The sequence below is a fragment of the Myxocyprinus asiaticus genome, chromosome 2 (assembly GCF_019703515.2).
Source record: "Myxocyprinus asiaticus isolate MX2 ecotype Aquarium Trade chromosome 2, UBuf_Myxa_2, whole genome shotgun sequence".
In the NCBI taxonomy this organism is placed as follows: domain Eukaryota; kingdom Metazoa; phylum Chordata; class Actinopteri; order Cypriniformes; family Catostomidae; genus Myxocyprinus; species Myxocyprinus asiaticus.
The window spans coordinates 5099472-5122134 of record NC_059345.1 but is presented as its reverse complement, the minus strand read 5'-3'; the positions used below and the strand labels follow the sequence as shown (position 1 = coordinate 5122134).

At 36.4% G+C, this 22663-nt stretch overlaps 1 protein-coding gene across 8 annotated transcripts in view; it reads left to right on the top strand.

Annotated features, from left to right (window-relative positions):
- LOC127454165 (calcium/calmodulin-dependent protein kinase type II delta 1 chain) overlaps positions 1-22663 on the top strand; it is a 112801-nt gene that overhangs the window by 60348 nt on the left and 29790 nt on the right. For 4 of the 8 annotated variants that reach the window (XM_051721180.1, XM_051721233.1, XM_051721172.1 and 1 more), the window contains exons 7-14: positions 6145-6247; positions 6974-7057; positions 9164-9258; positions 10184-10306; positions 11505-11588; positions 13442-13484; positions 15205-15239; positions 20665-20724. In XM_051721180.1, coding sequence (XP_051577140.1) covers positions 6145-6247; positions 6974-7057; positions 9164-9258; positions 10184-10306; positions 11505-11588; positions 13442-13484; positions 15205-15239; positions 20665-20724 — 627 coding nt within the window. The remainder of the gene's footprint in view (positions 1-6144; positions 6248-6973; positions 7058-9163; positions 9259-10183; positions 10307-11504; positions 11589-13441; positions 13485-15204; positions 15240-20664; positions 20725-22663) is intronic. The other 4 variants (XM_051721196.1, XM_051721205.1, XM_051721214.1 and 1 more) reach the window with 1 other exon arrangement.

Here is a 22663-nt window from a genome sequence, read left to right as displayed (position 1 = left end):
ATGCAGCATGTTATCAGAAAATATTGGCAGACAGTTTGCATTCTTGTGCACGAAAGCTGCGCATGAGATGCTCTTGGACTTTCCAGTATGACAATGACCCTAAACACAAGGACAAGTTCACCCTCCAGTGGTTCCAGCAGAAAAAGGTGAAGGTTCTGGAGTGGCCATCACAGTCTCCTGACCTTAATATCATCGAGCCACTCTGGGGAGATCTCAAACGTGTGGTTCATGCAAGACGACCAAAGACTTTGCATGACCTGGAGGCATTTTGCCAAGACGAATGGGCAGCTATACCACCTGCAAGAATTTGGGGCCTCATAGACAACTATTACAAAAGAATGCACGCTGTCATTGATGCTAAAGGGGGCAATACACAGTATTAAGAACTAAGGGTATGCAGACTTTTGAACAGGGCTCATTTAATTTTTTTCTTTGTTGCCATGTTTTGTTTTATGATTGTGCCATTCTGTTATAACCTACAGTTGAATATGAATCCCATAAGAAATAAAAGAAATGTGTTTTGCCTGCTCACTCATGTTTTCTTTACAAATGGTACATATATTACCAAAAATTTGAGCACAACTGTATATATATATATATATACATATATATATAGTCATCTTGGCTGGATGGTCACTTCTAGGGGGAGAAGCCAAAGTACTAAATCGTCTCCGTTTATAGACAATTTGTTTAACTGTGGACAGATGAATATCTAAGCTCTTCGAGATAACTTTGTAACCCTTTACAGCTTTATGCAAAGCAACAATTCTTGTTTGTAGGTCTTCTGAGATCTCTTTTTTTTGCAAGGCACGGTCCACATCAGCAGATGCTTCTTTTGAATAGCAAACTCAAAATGTTTGAGTGCTTTTTATAAGTCAGAGTAGCTCTAACCCACACCTCCAATCTCATTTCATTAATAAGATGCCAGGTTTGCCAGCTCCTGACTCCTTATTTTAGCTTATTTTAGACCATCGTGAGATGGGTTATTTTTACCCTACTGATGATGTGTTGTTGCAATAGTAATCCTGCTCCGTATGAGAGGAACCCCAGATACAGACATTTGGTGTATGTGCTTGGCTGAGGAGCCACTGCTGCGAAGCTACCATCTGTTATGACTGAACGCCCCTAAGTCAGAATCCCCCCTAAACGTAACTATACCGTAGTGCCGTGGGAATCCGATTGGCTCAGGATAGCCTGCCCGGCGAGGAGAGCCGACCGAGACGGGGCTGGGGTGCGGCAGGATGAGTACCGCCCCTCTCCCATCACGCACTGGACGTTTGTGGGGAACCTGGTGCTAAATAACTCGTAGATGACCTGATTAAAGACTTGAATCATTGGAACTGGTTAACATCTCTATTCATGAGTCTACTATAAGGAAAACATTAAACAGGCATGGTGTCCATAACAGGACACCATGAAGGAAGCCGCTGCTTTCCAACATTGCTGTGTGCCTTAAGTTTGACAAAGACCATTTTGACACTCCACAAAATATTTTGTGGACTGATGAAACTAAGGTTGAATGTTGCGAGAAGAACACACAGCACTACGTATGGCATAAAAAGGGCACCGCATACCAACATGAAAACATCATCCCAATGGTGAAGTATGGTGCAGGGAGCATCATGATTTGGGGCTGCTTTGCTGCTTTGGGGCCTGGACCACTAGCCATCATTGAGGGAAAAATTAATTCCCAAGTTTATCAGGATATCCTACAGGATAATGTCAAGTTGGCTGTGTGTCAACTGAAGCTCAGTAGAAGTTGGGTGATGCAGCAGGACAATGATCCTAAACAGAATAGCATCAAAAAAAGAAAATCCACCTTTTGTAGTGGCCCAATCAGAGCCCAGACCTTTACCCAATAGAGGTGCTGTGGAATGACCTCAAGAGAGCCGTTCACAGCAGACATGCTGAGAATATGGCTGAGCTGAAGCAGTTCTGTAAGGAAAAATGGTCCAAAATTCCTTCTGAACGTTGTGCCGGTCTCACACAATCATTCACAATCATTCACCATACCTGAAGTGCACTGAAAGAAGTAACCTGCAGTCCCCTCTAACACTCAAAAAAAGTTTTGCTGGTGTAGTCTAATGTGGTCAGGTTGATACATAATATTTTTGACCTCAATTAAACCAGTTAATTTAGGTTTTACCACATAAAGCACCGTTTTTAAGGTGACCATTGATTTCAGTGTATTGCAAACAGAATCTTGACATCAGCATATTGAATCTACAGCTAGCAGACAATTGCCCTTTAAAAAACAGAAGACAGATTTGAATCACCCAGTACACTGTTTTTGATGTGATGCATTTATTTTTTCACTTACGTTTGGGAATGTCTCTTGAAAGCCTGCTTGCTAGAGGAGGTTTAACTTGCCATGCAGTAACTTGTCAAACAATTTGTGGAATGAGCTCCTGTGGTTTTGCCATTAATCTAAATTTCATTTTGATTTAATACTGTATAACAGCCTTTTACAGTAAACAATATTGAAGTTACGGGGACATAATCGGTGCTGTAGGAATTTATGCCATCCTTAGGGTTTGAAATGGGGAAGGTTTAATTATGCTAATTTGTGGAGCACTTGCAATAATTTACTAGCAAATTCTCCCATTCAAATTCTCCTCAGGGCAATTACAAATCTAATCTCTATTCTCAACTCTTTGCCATTATCTCTTTCTCTCTTCGCTAACAAAGGACAACATCAGGCTATTCTTTATTTTATCTCGACACCCCTGTAATTAGCATTCTGCAGTTCTCCTGTGGCCTCCTTTGCACAGGGTATTTGAAGCTGAAATGTTGCTTCTGTTTCTCTGATCTAAAGCTAAGGCAAGCATCACTATTGTTATTGCTCATACATAAAGTTAGGGACTTTGGCACATTACTCATCCCATAAATAACATCTCAAATCATTCTTGAAGAGGTGTGCTGTTACTTTTTTAAGCGATCTTGACGGGTGAAAAACTCCCATAGACTTACACTGAAGGGGGAACCCGAGACATATCTAGAGACCAGAATATCATAGAGACATGATGGTGGATACTTTTGACCCCGACAGCCACATAGCAACCGCCTAGAACACCCTAGCAACCACTCAGAACACCTAAGCAACCGCATTAGCAACACCTTGGCAACCACCCATAGAGTTTTGCACAGGCAAGCACCACTCGCATGTTCTATCATCTAGTAACTTTATATTATTAGCATTTGGGGTTGTTTGTAAGGTATGGAAAAGTAATGGCTGCATGACAAATTGAATTGCACTCCCTGTAGCATGTTAGCATCTTGAACTGCACGAGGCACACAGTGAACGCTGAAACTACTAACTGCACCTGACAAACTAGAATTGTATTCTATTTGCATTTCCAGGTTAAATTATGAGTTTATTTGTTGTTTTGGGTGGGGAAACTGAGTTGAGTAATTGCTCTTTCATGACTCCCGCTGAAGTATGAGTCTTTATTATGCATTCATACACACTGCCATTGATGTATTCGTATTGATGTAAAGTGGTAAAGGTAAAATGTAGGGTAAAAAGTATAATATCCATTGCCTTGCCAAGTCTTTATTTAAAGTTGATGAATACAAGTTTTAATACAATGACCTACTGTACATAATGGGTTTAAATTATTGGCTACATGTTGTAATATAGCACATGGATGCATTATGAGACTCATATGACGGGTTGTCTGTTGTATAATTCATTAGTTCATTTTTTTTCTCTTTTTTTCTTTCTCTCTTTCTTTTTTCTTTATTTCTTTAATTTCTGTCCATCTTTCTTTTCTTTGTCTTTGTCTTTCTGTCTTTGTCTTTCTTTGTCTTTCTTTCTTTGTCTGTCTCTCTTTTTTCTTTCTTAATTGATGTCTGTCTTTCTTTCATTCTTTCTTTTCTTTTTCTTTCTGTTTCTGTCTTTCTTTCTTTGTCTTAATTTCTGTCCATCTTTCATTCTTTCTTTTCTTTTTCTTTCCATTTCTTTGTTTCTTTCTTTGTCTTTCATTCACTCTCTTTTATTTTTCTTTCTTTCTGTTTCTTTCTTAATTTATGTCCTTCTTTCTGTTTCTTTCTTTGTTTCTGTCTTTGTCTTTCTTTGTCTGTCTTTCTCTCTTTCTTTTTTCTTTCTTAATTTGTCTTTCATTCTTTCTTTTATTTTTCTTTCTGTTTCTTTGTTTCTTTCTTTGTCTTTCTTTCATTCCTTCCTTTTATTTTTCTTTCTTTGTTTCTTAATTTATGTCCTTCTTTCTTAATTTATGTCCTCTTTTTCTTTATTCCTGTTTATGTCTTTCATTCTTTTTTATTTTTCTTTGTTTCTTTCTTTCTATGTTTCTTTATGTCTGTCTTTCTTTCATTCTGTTTCTTTCTTTCTTTGTCTTTCTTTCTTTCTTAATTTATGTCTGTTTTTCTGTTTCTTTTTGTCTTTCTGTCTTTCATTTTCTTTTTTCTTTTTATGTTTCTTTCTCTTTGTTTGATTGTTTATTTGCTTCTTTCTTTATGTTAATCTTTCTTTCATTCATTCATTCTTTCTTTCTGTGTTTTTCTGTGTCTTAATTTCTGTCCATCTTTCATTCATTCTTTCTTTGTCTTTCATTCTTTTCTTTTTCTTTCTTTTCATGTTTCTATTTTCTTTCTCTATGTCTGTCTGTCTTTCTTTGTTTGATTGTTTGTTTGTTTGTTTCTTTCTGTTTTTTCTTTCTTTCTGTTTCTTTCTTTCTGTCTTAATTTCTGTCCATCTTTCATTCATTCATTCTTTCTGTCTGTCTTTGTTTCTTTATGTATTTCTTTTTCACATATTTTATATTTGTTAAATATGTTATACACTGTCTTTACATTATCAGCTTGTCTTACTGGGTTATGCACATATTGTTATTGACCTATTTAAAATAGGTTTTTCATAGGGCATCTTATTTAAAACATTAGTGAAAACAATTCTTAAACATATCTGACTTGTTTCTCTCAAACACATTCTGTCATTGATTGCTTTTAAATAGATAATGTCTTGTCACAGCATAACTCTAAATACTTTTTTTTTTTAACTTGGTTAAAAAATGTGTCTCATTAAAAATAACTCCCTAGTTCTTGCTCTTCCCCACTGAACACAGTGATTCTGCATTAAATTGACTGGAAGTCTCTAGAATATTCATTATATTGATTATCCATCCATGGTAATATTTTACAATAAGGTTCCAACATTATTTAACATGAACTAAAATGAACAATACTTTTAAAGCATTTTTTAATCTTGGTTAATGTTAGTTTATATATCTGTAGCATATAGTAATACATATTTAAAATCAAAGTTGTATATGTTAACATAGTTAATGCACTATGAACTAACAATGAACAACTGTATTTTTATTAGTACTGTCGGTCTATACAAATATTTTAATCGCGTTTAATCACATTTTTTGTAGTTAAACGCGATTAATCGCATATTTTTTGAAGGCAATCGTGATTAATCACAAATTTGTGACACTATATATACTTCTTTTTCTGTCAAAATGCATTTATTTCCATCTTAGGAAACAAAACAAAACAAAATGTAACAATATAAGGCTTTATTATAATGCTTGATTAAGAAAAAATAACGCGTTAAACTTTAATTAATTGCATACGTTAACGCGTTAATTCTGACAGCTCTAATTTTTATGAACTAACATTAACTAAGATTAATAAATGCTATAAAAATATAATGTTCATTGTTAGTTCATGATACTTAATTCATTGATGTTATCCATTCAGTTGGATCTGACTTGCTGCAATTCTATGGCCCATCTCTCGCCACGCTTTCTGGTCTTGCATGAGAGAATTTCCATGAATTTTCATGCCGATGATTTTCCAGGGTGGATCGCCAGGACTTTCCCCAACCCTCCCCATTTGTCCGTTCTTGGGACCAGCATGCAGGGGTCACCCTACATGGTTGGGTTACCTAATTCATTAACTAATGTTAAATGAATGGAACCTTATTGTAAAGTGTTGCCAATTCCTTATTATTTAGACATTAAATAGACATTTTTTTACATATCTTTCGTACAAGTGTTCTCTGTACACATTTTTGAGCCAAGACTTCTATGAATATACAGTAAATATTATATGAATACACGTGAATTGTAAATATATTTAAGGTTAAATGTTTAACTCTTGTTTTTCTGCCACCCAAAGCCAGAGAATCTTCTTTTAGCCAGTAAACTTAAAGGAGCGGCGGTGAAACTGGCTGATTTTGGGCTGGCCATCGAGGTACAGGGAGACCAACAAGCATGGTTTGGTAATCACCTATTGATCAACCTTTGCTTAATCAGACATAATTTTCATTGCAGGGTGTAGTTGTGAGGTATGTAATCATCACCAAGTAATACAAAACTACAATAGTTTAAGTCAATGTTGTTGGATTCATTGGAATTTTATTAGCATTTATATAATCATTCAACCAATCCTAAAGGACCCTAATGGGAATTTTCTTAAAGAGAAAACATTAGGATTTATTCTGATTACCTGTATGATCCTTCAGTTTTTTGACTAGGGAACTATTACCCCATGTGAGAGAAATGCATTGTCCAACAAAGATTGTTCAACAGTTTGTGAATCTGTTGCATCTGTAGAACTAGTCAGATACAATGTTGTCATGATTTTAGTCTATTCATTTTTCATCTTTTTTGCTTTTTTTTACGTGGGTGTTGTGTGATATCAGTTCTCCTTTTCGGACTATCCCTGATTGCATTATAGTATAATTACGATGATCTCTAGGGCTTTGAACACAGCTCCAGTTTTATTGCTCTCTCATTATGGGCTCTTTTGCCTCTGGTGTGTGATGGGACATCAGGGACCGAAGTTATTTCAGAATTAGGCTGCAATCTTTAGACAAAATACTGCAAGTAAATTCTGCTTGGGAGGATTCAGGGAAGCTCATTTGTAGAACATTAAAAAAAGAGTTCAGTTTAAATGAGGTTGGGCCTTTTCTTCTTTTTTATTTTTATTTGTATTTATTTTTTAGGTTTTGCTGGAACTCCCGGTTATTTGTCTCCTGAGGTGCTGCGGAAGGAGCCGTATGGCAAACCAGTGGACATGTGGGCATGTGGTATGTACCCAGTCATTTGGAGCTTTGCCACTGGGCATCAGACTGTACTTTTTTAGTTAATATTATCTTTTTAAGCAGCTTTTTCTGCATGGATGCAACATTGGGCTGCATTCCAATTCTCAGACTTCTATTGTTCATTAAAAGTATGCACTTTGCTGGTGACCTAAAACGGTATTTTTATGACGAAACGCAGCCGAGACTCTCCAAAAGCGTACGTCTGACGAAGGTGTACATTGACACGTCCTTAGACAAGCCCTTATAATAAATCTCAGACTGATTGACAAATAAATTGCAAAATGGATTGCTGTGAACTAGGGTTGCACGGTAGACCGGTGCTACGGTAGTATCGCAATACTAGAGCTTCAAAATACTGGTGGTGCCACAGTATTTTTTTAAACGGTCAATACGATTGTCAGTACGGTAGTACCGGAAGTAATGTTGTATTTGCGGTAGTGAATATTATTTTCGCTAAAACCTTCATTTGAATCAGACCTATGTCTGCAAAAACCTTGAAAATATAGTCTTTTCGAGTGCCTTGCCCTTTAAGAATGCAAAATGCAGTTTGTAATTTGCCCCATATATGGTATTTTTTATTTTTCAATGTGTGGTTTTCCCATGCTTCAAACACACACGTCTGAATCCCAGCCCCTCCCAACCCTCTGGGGTCTGAGGGTGTTTTGGGCCCTGGAGAAGTTTTGACATGCCTTGACATTTGTGCTTAATTGTTGATGTGATGTTATTTATACTATACCAATTTGCCAATGAAAATATGAAATAGCATGCAGTCTGTTTCTTTAGTCATAAAAAAAAAATGCGGAACTCATCAAATGTACACTTGTACAAACGAGAAGCGGAAAGATCGCAAGCAAAACCTGCCACCCGTTTTGTCCGATGTAAATCCTTCTTTACTCACCCTCATGTTGTTGTCATGGTGTTTTACCTTCGGGACATTTTTGTCTTTTCATTTTTGTTTTTTCGATCATTTTGGCTGTTAATGCCAACGGCATACATTTTGCCAAAGGTGTATATTTAGGGGGAATTTTGATATTTCAACCTCAGTTCCTATAATACTGTGTATACAAAATAGTTACACTCAGGACCTTCAGGACAAAAATGTCCCCATTGAAACCCATTAAAACTGCAATATTTGATCCCAGTGCCATTAAAGCGCAAAATCATGGATTCTGTGATATTATGCTTTCATTCTGGAGCCCTGGCTTCAAAATGTACATTTTTAATATTTTCCACCAGATGGCGCCATTTTTCTCATGTTTAGCCTATGGAGCAAATACAAGCTTTTTTCCTATTTTCTGTTTGCTGTATTATAGAGCACTGCAGGCCAGTTGAATAAATGATGCGGCTAAAATTGTGTAGGTGTGTTGGTATGGATGTCAGAGTGTGTTTTGTATGCGTGTATTGAGAAATGTGTGTGTGTGTGTAAAAAAAACAACATTATATAAGCAAACTGGCATTTAAAGGGTTAAAATCCTGAAAATGAATGAATATTTGGTAGTCATGATCAGGACTGATGTTGGTTAAAAAATCGAAGTCAGTGAAAGGGGAAAATAATATTAATATATAATATTTTTATGGCATTTTTTTGACGCGGACATTTTTGTCCTCTAAGGTCCTGAGTGCGAGCTCTTTTAAATCTGACACTGCACAAAAATTAATAATGCATCAAAATCAATGTTGTTGCTAATCATTGACATATCCCAGACTGTAATAATCCAAAAAAATAAAAACAAATTCCCCTTTGCATTTAGACGCCCCTGGAAAATAATTCATTTTTGAGTAACTTTTTTTTATTGACGCACAAGGGTTAAGAAAGTAAGTCATACGGGTTTGAACAACATAAGGGTGAGTAAATGATTACAGAATTTTCATTTTTAGGTGAATTAATACTTTAAATGTGTTAAACAGATTCACTTCCATTTGGATAACTGGCCCAGTAAAATCACCACATTTTCGAACAAAATGAAATTCTCCAGAGCATCTGGCTATGAAAATGCCTGATCTGTTATATATTTTCAGATTAACATTTTACTCTAAAAGTGACTTATGTTAAAAGTTACTTATGTTATGGACTCTGTGATTCTTCAACAGGTGTGATTCTTTACATTCTTCTGGTGGGTTACCCTCCATTCTGGGATGAAGACCAACACCGACTTTACCAGCAGATCAAAGCTGGTGCTTATGATGTAAGAATTCTCCCACACAGACAGTGTCATATGCTTTAGATCAGGTGTGTCTGAACGTTCGACTGGTAGTGTGTAACTTATAACTTTAACATCATAGTAATATTAAATGCCTAATTTATACCTGCCTAATATGTTAGATAGGCAACACCGATGCAGTAGCACACAATCTATGTTAGACAGTCCATACTTTTCCATCAGAGGGGCAGAGTTAGAGAGGTAGAGAATGGGCGGTCAGATAATCTACATAAGACCGAATTATTTTCCAAAAGCTCTCTTTCCTACAGTTCTCTTCCAGTCAGTGAAGTTATTCATTGACAGTGCATGCAGAACGTTTGAATGTGATGTGGTAATTATCACACATGAATAGTAAATTATTATGAGGGCAATTCAGTGCTGTAAAATCACGCTAGACAAATGTTAGTCTCTGTATTATACAAACCACCCAGAGTCCGTTCCCTGACCGTCTGATGCAGAGTGCATATAAAACTAGAAAGCACTTTCTCTATATAGTAAACTCTAATCAGACTGGCTGGATTTATGCAACTTCAGCATATAAGGGAACAGGTTTTTTTTATCAGTTTGCCTGGAAACAAAGTCATGTTAACAAGGTACCAGGCTGATACAATGAGCGCTTTTGAGGATTAACCAAACACTGAATTTTGCAAAGTTTGCAAGATTATTGACAAATCTTTGAGCGAGTTTTTCTGAGGCACTTAGTTGCAAGTAAACTAGATATCCTCAAGCGGTGCTAGTATGTTGTACTTGAAGTCTCTACTAGTTTTTCCATGTGTTTTCTGCACAGTTGTTTGTTGAGACTGCAGCAGCATTATTTAAATTATTATTATTTTTATTGTGGTATAATGTATCTCAGGTAAAACCATGATGGCTGTGTGTTGTTAGGTTTTTTTTATATATTTTTTTTTAGTTTCCTTCTCCTGAGTGGGACACAGTGACTCCAGAGGCCAAAGATCTGATCAACAAGATGTTGACTATAAACCCTGCTAAACGTATCACAGCCGCTGAAGCGCTCAAACACCCCTGGATCTGTGTACGTCTACTCTCTCTCTCTCACTCTCTCTCTCTCTCTCTCTCTCTCTCTCTCTCTCTCTCTTTCTCTCTCTCTCTCTTTCTCTCTCTCTCTCTCTCTCACTCTCTCTCTCTTTCACTCTCTCACTCTCTCTCTCTCTCTTTCTCTCTCTCTCTCTCTCTCACTTTCTCTCTCTTTCACTCTCTCTCTTTCTCTCTCTCTCTCTCACTTTCTCTCTCTTTCACTCTCTCTCTCTTTCTCACTCTCTCTCTCTCTTTCACTCTCTCTCTCTTTCTCTCTCTTTCACTCTCTCTCTCTCTCTCTCTCTCTCACTCTCTCTCTCTTTCTCTCTCTCACTCTCTCTCTCTCTCTTTCTCTCTCTCTCTCTCTCTCACTTTCTCTCTCTTTCACTCTCTCTCTTTCTCTCTCTCTCTCTCACTTTCTCTCTCTTTCACTCTCTCTCTCTTTCTCACTCTCTCTCTCTCTTTCACTCTCTCTCTCTTTCTCTCTCTTTCACTCTCTCTCTCTCTCTCTCTCTCTCACTCTCTCTCTCTTTCTCTCTCTCACTCTCTCTCTCTCTCTTTCTCTCTCTCTCTCTCTTTCTCTCTCTCTCTCTCACTTTCTCACACTCTCTCTCACTCTCTCTCTCACTCTCACTCTCTCACTTTCTCTCTCACTCTTACACTCTCTCTCTCTCTCTCTCTCACTGATGTTTGTCAGATGTTTTCACTCTTCACCGGTAGTGGTGAACCTGCAGCAAGCCTTTGGCGACAATGAAGAGTTTACCGCAAAGCTCATTTGCATGTGAAAATGATGAGTGGGGAATTTGCGGCAAGTTTTGTAAGGGTTTAGCCTGCGGTGTCGCACCAAAATATAAACAACCAAAAATTAGTCTGTTAATCCATTGAAAAATAATGGACTTTTAACTTGTTACCCCACCAAAAGTAATCTGATTTCACATAAAATGTTGAAATTTTACTCAATCTTTTACTTATTCATATGAGTCTCCATTCACTCATTTGTTTACATGAAATGTCCACTCACACACTCACAACTACAGTGACTTGCATGTATGGACTGTGTTTCACGGGCCTTCTATGCTACTGTACTACGTTTTTACTACCTGTGTTACCAATGTTTTTCTTACACGGATGTCTGTATATATTTTTAAAGATTGTTTATTCATTGAGTGTTTAATTGAGTGTCTCTGTTCTCATAGCAACGTTCCACCGTGGCGTCTATGATGCACAGACAGGAGACTGTAGAATGCCTGAAGAAGTTCAACGCCAGGAGAAAACTTAAGGTAAGAAACACACAGCTCCACACACTCCACTTGGGGGTATCATGGTACAGTGATGGTATCTTGACTTCGATACAGTGCACTCAGAAAGAATTCAGACCCCTTCATTTTCACATTTTGTTATGTTGCAGCCTTATGCTGAAATGCTTTAATTTATTATTTTTTCTCACCTCAGTCTACACTCCATACCCCATAATGACAAAGCAAAAACCAGATTTTTGATAACTTTGCAAATTTATAAAAAAATAAAACTGAAATATCACATTGACATAAGTATTCAGACCCTTAACTCAGTACTTAGTTGAAGCATCTTTGGCAGCGATTACAGCCTCAAGTCTTTTTGGGTATGATGCGACAAGATTTGCACACCTGGATTTGGGGATTTTCTGCCATTCTGCGGATCCTCTCAAGCTCTGTCAGGTTGGATGGGGACTGTCAGTGGACCACCATTTTCAGGTCTCTCCAGAGATGTTCGATTGGGTTCAAGTCCGGGCTCTGGTTGGGCCACTCAAGGACATTCACAGAGTTGTCCCTAAGCCACTCTTGCATTGTCTTGGCTGAGTGCTTAGGGTCATTGTCCTGTTGGAAGGTGAACCTTCAGCCCAGTCTGAGGTCCTGAGCGCTCTGGACCCGGTTTTCATTAAAGATATCTTTGTATTTTGCTGTGTTCAGCTTTCTTTCAACCCTGACCAGTCCCCCAGTACCTGATGCTGAAAAACACCCCCACAGCATGAAACTACCACCACCATGCTTCACCGTTGGGATGGTATTGTGCAGGTGACGAGCGGTGCCTGGTTTCCTCCAGACATAACGCTTGGAATTGAGGCCATGCAGTTCAATCTTTGTTTCATCAGACCAGAGAATCTTGTTTCTCACAGTCTGAGAGTCCTTTAGGTGCTTTTTTATGTGTATTGCACTGAGGAGAGTCTTCCATCTGGCCACTCTGCCATAAAGCCCAGATCGGTGGAGTGTTGCAGTGATGGTTGTCCTTCTGCAAGTTTCTCCCATCTCCACACATGATCTCTGGAGCTCAACCAGAGTGACATCGGGTTCTTGGTCACCTCTCTTACCAGCCAGTTGTTCCAAAGTTCTTCCATTTATGAATTATGGAGGCCACTGTGCTCTTGGGAACCTTCAATGTAGCTGAAAATTTGTGTTGCCTTCCCCAGATCTGTGCCTCGACACAACCCTGTCTCTGAGCTCTGCAGGCAGTTCCTTTGACCTCATGGCTTGGTTTTTGCTCTGATATGCATTTTCAGCTGTGAGACCTTATATAGACAGATGTGTGCCTTTCCAAATCATGTCCAATCAATTGAATTTGCCACAGATGGACTCCAATCAAAGCGTAGAAACATCTCAAAGATGATCCAGAGAAATGGGATGCACCTGAGCTAAATTTCAAGTGTCAGAGTAAAGGGTCTGAATACTTATGTCAATGTGATATTTCAGTTTTTTTCTTTTATTTGTAAAGTTATCAGAAATCTGGTTCTTGCTTTGTCATTATGGGGTATGGAGTGTAGATTGATGTGAGAAAAAATAATAATAATTTAAAGTATTTTAGCATAAGGCTGCAACATAACAATGTGAAAAAATGAAGGGGTCTGAATGCACTGTATATACCATGGTACCGTGAGATTAAAATATTCATATACCATGATACTTCAAGACTATCATGCTATTGCATTATGGTTGTGTTTAAAACACCAAGGTTAAAACAAGCATTAATCTGCTGTACAGTTGCAATGAGATACTTTACTCAGCTCCTTAAGTGGCTTAATTTTTATCTACCAGCATTGTCTAATATTTGACATAGCTACTAAAGGCTGTGCCTTTCTGTTCTTTCGGACTGTTTTTAGGGAGCTATCCTCACCACCATGCTTGCTACACGGAACTTCTCAAGTAAGAAACCCACTACGGTTTGCTTTTTACTATTTGCCTTTTTTTTAATTATTATTATTAATTTATTGAAAGTTGGAGTTGTGCTTTTTCTACTTTATTAAGTTGTTGTGCATGTTTGATACAACAGAAGATTGTAACATTAAAATTGTTTGATTGGTTTACTTGATGTAAAGATATTGTGCTATCAAGAATTTAAAGTTTTAATGCCAATATTTTGTAATTGATGCACACACACACATACACAAGAGAGTAGGGCTGTATAATTAACTTAAATTGAAATTGAAATTACGATATGGTTTTGGATGATAAGGCCTTCAGAAACTCTGCATGTGTGTTTATTAAATGTTCTGGCTCATCTTATTATGCTTTCAAATACCAATAAATGTGTAATGTGTAGACCTTCTCTCAGATATGTTTAACACATTTTACCATGTTTGAATCCATTCCACAGATTTCCCCCCAAAATCAGCCGATTACTATACCACAAAATGCTTCAATGTTATGTTAAGCCTTTTGTGGTTTAGCAGTAACAAAATGAGAAAATGCATTTGCAATTAGTGTCAAAATAATTGCAATATACAGTATTTCTGACCAGATCATGCAGCCCTATAACATTTACATTTATTCATTTAGCACATGTTATCCAAAGCAACTCATAAGTGAGAGAAACACAAGCATAAGAGATTAATCCAAGGGATGAAAAAAATATAAGTACTGCTATATACCAATAATGGAAAATTCAGGGTTTTTAACCGTCTTACACAAATGCATATTCAATATGCTTCTAAATCATATTTAATTACATTATGCAAACCTTTGATTAGAACCAGAGTTTATTCAGAGGTTTTGATTTTGAGGTCAATGGATCATGAATATGTGAAGCACAGTAGATTAAAGGGATAATTCACAGAAAAAATAAAATGTTCTCGTCACTTACTCACCCTCATGCCATCCCAGATGTGTATGACTTTCTTTCTTCAGCAGAACACTGACAAAGTTTTTAGAAGAATATCTCAGCTCTGTAGGTCCATACAATGCAAGTGAATAGGGTCCAAAACTTTGAAGCTCCAAAATGCATAAAATCGGCATAAAAGTAATCCATAAGACTCCAGTGGTTAAATCCATGTCTTCAGAATTGATATGATAGGTGCGGGTGAGAAACAGATAAATATTAAGTCCTTGTTTACTATAAATTCTCCTCCCTGGCCAATAGGTGGCGATATAAATGAAGAATCAGAATCGCCTAAAACGAAAGAAAATCTCTTAGGAGAGACGAGCGCTTAGAAGGGTTGTTTGAAAGTGGTGATTTATAATTAAAAAAGGATTTAAATATTGACTGGTTTCTCACTCAAACCTATCATAGCCCTTCTGAAGACTTGGATTTAACCACTGGAGTCGTATGGATTACTTTTATGCTGCTTTTATGTGCTTTTTGAGCTTCAAAATTTTGGCCACCATTCACTTGCATTATATGAACCTACAGAGCTGAGATATTCTTCTAAAAATCTTCATTTGTTTTCAGCAGAAGAGAGAAAGTCAACCACATTTGGGATGTCTTGATGGTGAGTAAATGATGAGTGAATTTTCATTTTTGGGTGAACTATCTGACGTTTTCTAAACACTAGGAACATGTGTGATCATAATCCTTTTCTCTTTATGTCTGTCTAGAAATTTCACATTCATGTTTTCACATTCACATTCATTTCTGTTCACTCAACAGGCAAGAATCCATACAAGAAGCCCGATGGTGTTAAGGTAAGTAACTCTTAATCTGTGCTACAAATAAGGCAAGCATTGCATTTACTATTGCTCGTATTTAGGGTTTATCCAAGTATTTAACCAAACCCCTAACCCCTTAAACTTTGCAACTCGTCCCGCATCGTTTGTGCTACAGACATAAATAAGACCTGATACCTCAAATCATGCAGCTTGGTGTGCTATTGCTTTAGTGATCAGAGTTACCTTGCAAATGGGGAAAAGATCCCATAGAGTTACAATAAAGGAGGAACCTAAAGGCCAGTTTATACTTCTTCATGGAACTTGCACCGTTGCCTGACGTGCACCTCTCCAAAAATGTAACAATGCATCGCGTTGACGCAGATCACAACAGCTGTGATTGGTCTGAAAGATATCTGAGATAGCATCACATTTTCGCTAAGATTATTTTAAGATCTGTGCATCATATCACGTTGTATTTGGACTCTGGATCATTGTTTTAATCGGGAACATCTGCTGTTTTTATGTTCTCTTTTATGTTTCATCAAGTTACAAGTGAAAACGTGACAAAAAAACTGTTTACAACTAATTAATTCTGTGCTTTGGTTTTCTCGGGGCTTTTGCTTGATATGTATTTGGTATGTAAGTGACACAATATTTGTTATATTCGACTCTAGAACTTTCCGATCTGTACAATGTTTTGACAGTAAATCCTATTTCATAAGTTAGAAAAACGCATTGTATGCACATGCATAATAAATGCAATGTAAAGTCCAGCTTTTAAGTTTTAAAGCAGCACCCGTTTTGTATTGGTCAAGCAGTAGTTTTTTTTTTTTTGGCTTTAAGCCATATAGACCACAATATCATAGAGACTTTTACCTGGACAAGTAACCACCCAGAACACCCTAGCAACCACCTACTTCCTTACTTCCTCAGTCCCTACTTGTAACACTCTTAAAGGGACCGTTCACGCAAAAATGAAAATTCTCTCATCATTTACTCACCCTCATGCCATCTTAGATGTGTATGACTTTCTTTCTTCTGCAGAACACAAACGAAGATTTTTAGAAATATATCTCAGCTCTGTTGGTCCATACAATGCAAGTGAATGGTGGCATAAAGGCAGCATATAAGTAATCCATATGACTTCAGTGGTTTAATCCATGTCTTCAGAAGTGATATGATAGGTGTGCGTGAGAAACAGATCAATATTTAAGCCCTTTTTTACTGTAAGTTCTCCTCTTTGCCCAGTAGGTGGTGATATGCACAAAGAATGCAAATAGCCAAAAACAAAAGAAGAAGAATGTTAAAGTAAAAGTGAAAGTGGAGATTTATAATAAAAAAGGACATAAATATTGATCTGTTTCTCACCCACACCTATCATATCTCTTCTGAAGACATGGATTAAACCACCGGAGTCGTATGGATTACTTTTATGTTGACTTTATGTGCTTTTTGGACCTTTAAAGTTCTGACCACCATTCACTTGCATTGTATGGACCTACAGAGCTTCTAAAATTCTAAAACCTTCTAAAAAATGTTGTGTTCGTGTTCAGCAGAAGAAAGAAAGTCATACACATCCGGGATGGCATGAGGGTGAGTAAATGATGAGAGAATTTTCATTTTTGGGTGAACTGTCCCTTTAATGATTCATATCTTGTCTTTTTTAGACCTTTTCTACCCCTTTAATAAATTTAGTTTTGAATTTGACACCCTATTGATCTTGTATTTAATTTGGCCACTGTACCCCTTCTCTTTCTTAAATACAATACATACAGACACACTCAAACACACATAAATAAATAATGATTTACCTTACAAGCTTGGTACTGATTGGTAAGCTGCACATACATGTTTGCTTGGCGTGTTTAATGCGTGACTATGTGCATGTTCGTGCATAAGTACTCTTGTGGGTAATTGCTTTAGAAAGCCTTTCTGGAGGGTGGGACTGTCTCACTTCACTTGCTCCTGTCCTAATTAGTTAAAGAGAGGGAAATTAAATAAAAATGACAATTGTTTCATCATTTACTCACTCTTCTTGTTCCATGTTTTCCAAAACTGTATGACTTTCTTACATGGAACACAAAAGGAGATGATATGCAGAATGTCAGTCACCATTCACTTTCATTGCATCTTTTTTCCATACAATGCAAGTGAATGATGACTGAGGCTGTCAGGCCCTAAAATTCTGCCTCACGTCTTCTTTTGTATTCTGTGAGAGAAATAAAAGTCATACAGGTTTGGAACAGCATGAGGGTGAGTAAATGATAACAGAATTTTCAGTTTTAGGAAACTTTCGCTTTAATTTCCTTTTATTGATTGGTCTCTTCATGCTTCCACACTGCGAAATGACAACTAGAAAAATAATAAAATAATAAGTGATTAAATTTACTAATGGATCAAGACAAAATCCTTTTTTTTTTCTCTTAAATATATGTTGTCTGAAAGTCTTAATATCTTTTGAAAGTTTGCTATTCAAGTCAAATTGATCTTGTTTTAAGTATAATTTGATATTAGGGTCTTTACTGTCAAAGTTGTTAAACATAATCGTGACCTGTAGCAGCTTTTTCTAAATAATATCTTTTGTTTGTATAATTATTTGCTGTGCCTTCTCAGTATTCATGTAACATCTCGTAACACAATAATACTTAAAATTCTCCCTCATCTATAAACAAAATTGGACACTTTTATTGAGGTAGAGCTTGTAGAAAAATGGTGTGCAATATGAGGGCAAAGCTTGAACGGTATTTGATGCATCTTAATATATTTTTTATCCTAATGTGTGTGTGTGTGTGTGTGTGTGTGTGTGTGTGTGTGTGTGTGTGTGTGTGTGTTTGTGTGTGTGTGTCTTCTGAAATGGCATAAAATGGTTGTTAATTTAATCAGAGGAACCATAATTTGGACCAGAGCCAGTGTTTTAATTGACTAAAATACCGGAAAGAGCTAGTAAAAATAATCAAGGCATGTTTTCCTCTTTGTGTTTTTCGAGAAAGATAAAGAACGCTTAATGATACGTATGTATTTATATTTAAGTAACACTTAAGGTTATATTTGTTAACATAAGTCAATGTGTCATGAACAAACAATAAACAATGCTATTTACAGCATTTAGTAATCTTGGTTAATGTTAATTTATGAAAATACATTTGTTCATTGTTAGTTTATGTTAGTTCATATTGCATTAACTTATGTTAACATATACAGCTTTTCATTTTAAAAATGAATGTGTGTGTTGAAATTATTCAAGATTAATTAATGCTTTATTTTTTTTTTTTTTTTAGTTTGTGTAAACTAATGCATTTAACTAATGTTTTCAAATGCAACCTTATTGTAAAGTGTTGCCATATTGACCAATATAACAATACATATAGTAATACATCATTTTTTAAGGTAATATATTTAACTAGATGCTAATGCACACAAAACAATTTAAAGGGACTGTTCACCCAAAAATGAACATTCTCTCATCATTTACTCACCCTCATGCCATCACAGTTTTGTATGACTTTCTTTCTTATGCTGAACACAAACGAGGATTTTCAGAAGAATATCTCAGCTCTGTAGGTCCATACAATTCAAGTGAATGGTGACCAGAACATTGAAGGTCCAAAAAAGCACATAAAAGAAACATTAAAGTAATCCATACAACTCCAGTGGTTAAATCCATGTCCATAAATCTCCACTTTCACTTTCAAAATGTGAATTTATAATAAAAAAGTACTTAAATATTGGTTTGTTTCTAACCCACACTTATCCTATTGCTTCTGAAGACATGGATTAAACCACTGGAGTTGTTAAGATTACTTTTAGGCTGCCTTTATGTGCTTTTTTGGAGCTTCAAAGTTCTGGTCACCATTCACTTGCTTTGTGAGGACCAACAGAGATGAGATATTCTTCTAAAAATCTTCATTTGTGTTCAGCAGCACAAATCTGGGATGGCATGAGGGTGAGTAAATGAAGAGAGAATTTTAATGTCATAGTAGTTTGTCTGTTAATACTGGAAGACTATCTTTCTACTCAAAAGTATGTACTTTCCTACTGCTAGCAAATTAGTGCACTGTGAAGTATGCAAATTAGGATGCAGACTTAGTCTCTCCATCATAAACATCAGTTTGGTTTGGTAATAAGTCTAACAGAGCTGAAAAAAGATGAATTGTAATCTGTTCATTTTTCTCCTTCCATATACACTGATAATTATCTTTATTTGTTTCATGGATGGAAGGATGATAATTAAAACATTTGTTGCCCTATTTCCATCCATTTTGGTGCACATCATTAGCACGATGAGAAATACAGTGTTATTTGGTAGAATGGTGATAATAATGTTTTATTTTCATATGTTAGCACCTAACTGCAGAGAAGGAAGTCTAACTGTACCGAAGTTGCTATGGTGAGAATTGCCACAGTAGATTTCAACAGCATTATTGTTATTTTCAGTTTAGTTTCTAGTTTTGTAGTTCTACTAATATTGGCATAGATCAGTGCTTCGATGTAGACTGGAAACTTTCACAGCTGTAAAACCAGATATGTTTTGTAAGTCCCAACAATTGCAAACGTGAAACATCATAAACATATTTCTTGCCATTGGTTTGTTACCAAAGTGAAAATTTGTTTAATGACATCATAGTTTTGCCTACTGAATACATTTGCATAATAAGGTCTTTTGGTTTCACAGAATTTACCAACATGCAATAGAACTGAGAATATGCTAAACCTGTTAATCCAGTATTTGGGCTGCTCTACTTCACATGTGTTTTTAATGGGCCCATGGCATAAACAGTATTTATTACATGTCTGCTTTATATCCTTTAAAGTTCTCTGATATTTTTGGTTTGGTTTAACAAGAATTAAACCTGCATGACATGCTCATTACTCAGGGATACTTTCAATTTAGAAGTTGCATGAGAAAACATGCAACTGTTCGATTGTCTGTAGGTCGCTGTAAAGAGCCCTAATGGCTTTTATCTTAAAAACACATGCATATTGAAAATTAAAATAATAACTGCTTAAAAGAAGAGGACTTTGGAAGGTTTGGTGGAAAATGTGATATCAAGTGTTGATTGCCTCATGCTGTTTAATGATCTAGTTGTTCCCTTGAGAAATCTGTGAACTCAAATATGAGAATTTTTTTATTAGAAGTTAACTTTTTCCACAGCATAATAGCAGACAGAATTATGTGCATGGTAAACAAATGCTAATTAATTGCTTTGCTAAGCATACTGTAAATGACCATTTGCAATGAAAAATAAAATGATTTGACAGTTACAATCATTGAGGAATAGTTGATTGTTTTCAAAGGCTGTCATTGCAATCAGCTCAACTGTGCTTTCACCATCCAGGAACCATAAGTGATGTCATTTTAATCAAATGGCCATGCTCATTTTACATTTTCACAATGAAACTTGACATTTCCTCTCTCCTTGCTAAAGCTTTGCCTGTCTGTCTGTGTACCTCCCACCTGTAGATCAACAACAAAACCAACTTGGTCACCAGTCCTAAAGAGCCAGTCCCCTCACCTGCTCTGGTACTCTGTCTCTGTCGATGTCTGTCTGTTGGCTCAATTGTTATTTTGCCGTTCTTGCTTTTTTGTTTGTTCTTTGTCTACTTTCAGTGAATTCAGCACCCTATTCACACGTAATATCCTGCCTGTAAAGTCATGACCTCTGACTTAAAAATATTCTATAGTCACACAGTGGAGCCTTTTGAGTTAATAATAGATCAAATATTCCAAAATAATTTCTGTTGTTGTCTGTGCTGTTCTGTCATTTAAAAAAAAAATCTTGTTTGATGGTATTCATGGTATATTAAATATACTGTACAATACATAGAGATGGGTATTTATTATTATTATTATTATTATTTTGATTATTCCACAATATCAGTAGTCCTTATTAGTTTTAAATTGTCAAATTTATTAAGAATTTACCCTTAATGCTTGTCATTAATTCTTTTGTGTGTTGAATTGGGTTGTGAATTAAAGACTTCCACATACTGTCTTTAAAGCAGTGGTGAAATTTTGCAACCCTAAATGCACAGCATTGCAATTTTTCTAACTTTTCAATTTTTATATCCAGTGGCTTCCTTTTAAAACACTTTCAAGTAGGAGAAAATATATTTCAATATCAATGCTTGGGTTTCTGAGAGTTTGATTATGTATTGTTGAGCATTGATATTTTCTATAAATTTAATGGATAGATTTTTTTTTTCAAGTGGCCTGTATGTCAAGTAAATGTATCTTACCGTTGACTAGAGTGCTGAATGACGTTTCCCTTTTTGTGCTGTTAATTAAAAAAACAACATTATTTAAAAACATTACGCATAAATGTGTGTGTGTGTATATATATATATATATATATATATATATATATATATATATACTGTATACTGTGTATATATACTGTATATATAGATCAGCAGTTACAGAAATACTCAAACCAGCCCATCTGGCACCAACAATCATGCCACGGTCCAAATCACCTAGTTCACATTTTTCCCCATTCTGATGGTTGATGTGAACATTAACTGAAGCTCCTGACCCGTATCTGCATGATTTTTTTGCACTGCACTGCTGCCACATGATTGGCTGATTAGATAATCGCATGGATGATTGTTGATGCCAGATGGGCTGGTTTGAGTATTTCTGTAACTGATGATCTCCTGGGATTTTCACACACAGTCTCCAGAATTTATTCAGAATGGTGCCAAAAACAAAAAAACATTCAGTGAGCGGCAGTTCTGTGGACGGAAATGCCTTGTTGATGAGAGAGGTCAACAGAGAATGGCCAGACTGGTTTGAACTGACAAAGTCTACGGTAACTCAGATAACCACTCTGTACAATTGTAATGAGAAGAATATAATCTCAGAATGCTATTCTGAAATGCGGGTTGGCACTGTTTTGGCGGCACGAGGGGGAACCTACACAATATTAGGCAGGTGGTTTTAATGTTGTGGCTGTTTGGTGTGTGTGTGTGTGTGTGTGTGTGTGTGTGTGTGTGTGTGTGTGTGTGTGTGTGTGTGCGTGCATGTGCGTGTGTATATATATATATATATACACACATATACAGTACTGTGCAAAAGTTTTAGGCACTTAAGATGTTCCACAAAAGCATTTGTCTTAAGATGGTTATTTATATCTTCAGCTTTAGTGTGTCAATAGGAAATATAAATGTTAGACTCCCAAACATTACTTTTGCAAATAGAAAAGATTAGAATAGAAGAACAGGGAGCCCTGCAACAGATGTCATGGCCCCCACAGAGCCCCCCACTGAACACCTCGTCAGTCTGAGATTACATGAAGAGACAGAAGTAATTGAGACAGCCTAAATAGATAGAAGAACTGTGGTGAATTCTCCAAGAAGCTTGGAACATCCTATCTGCCAACAACCAAGAAAAACTGTGTCCAGGTGTACCTAGGAGAATTGGGGCTGTTTTAAAGGCAAAGGTGGCCACACCGAATATTGAT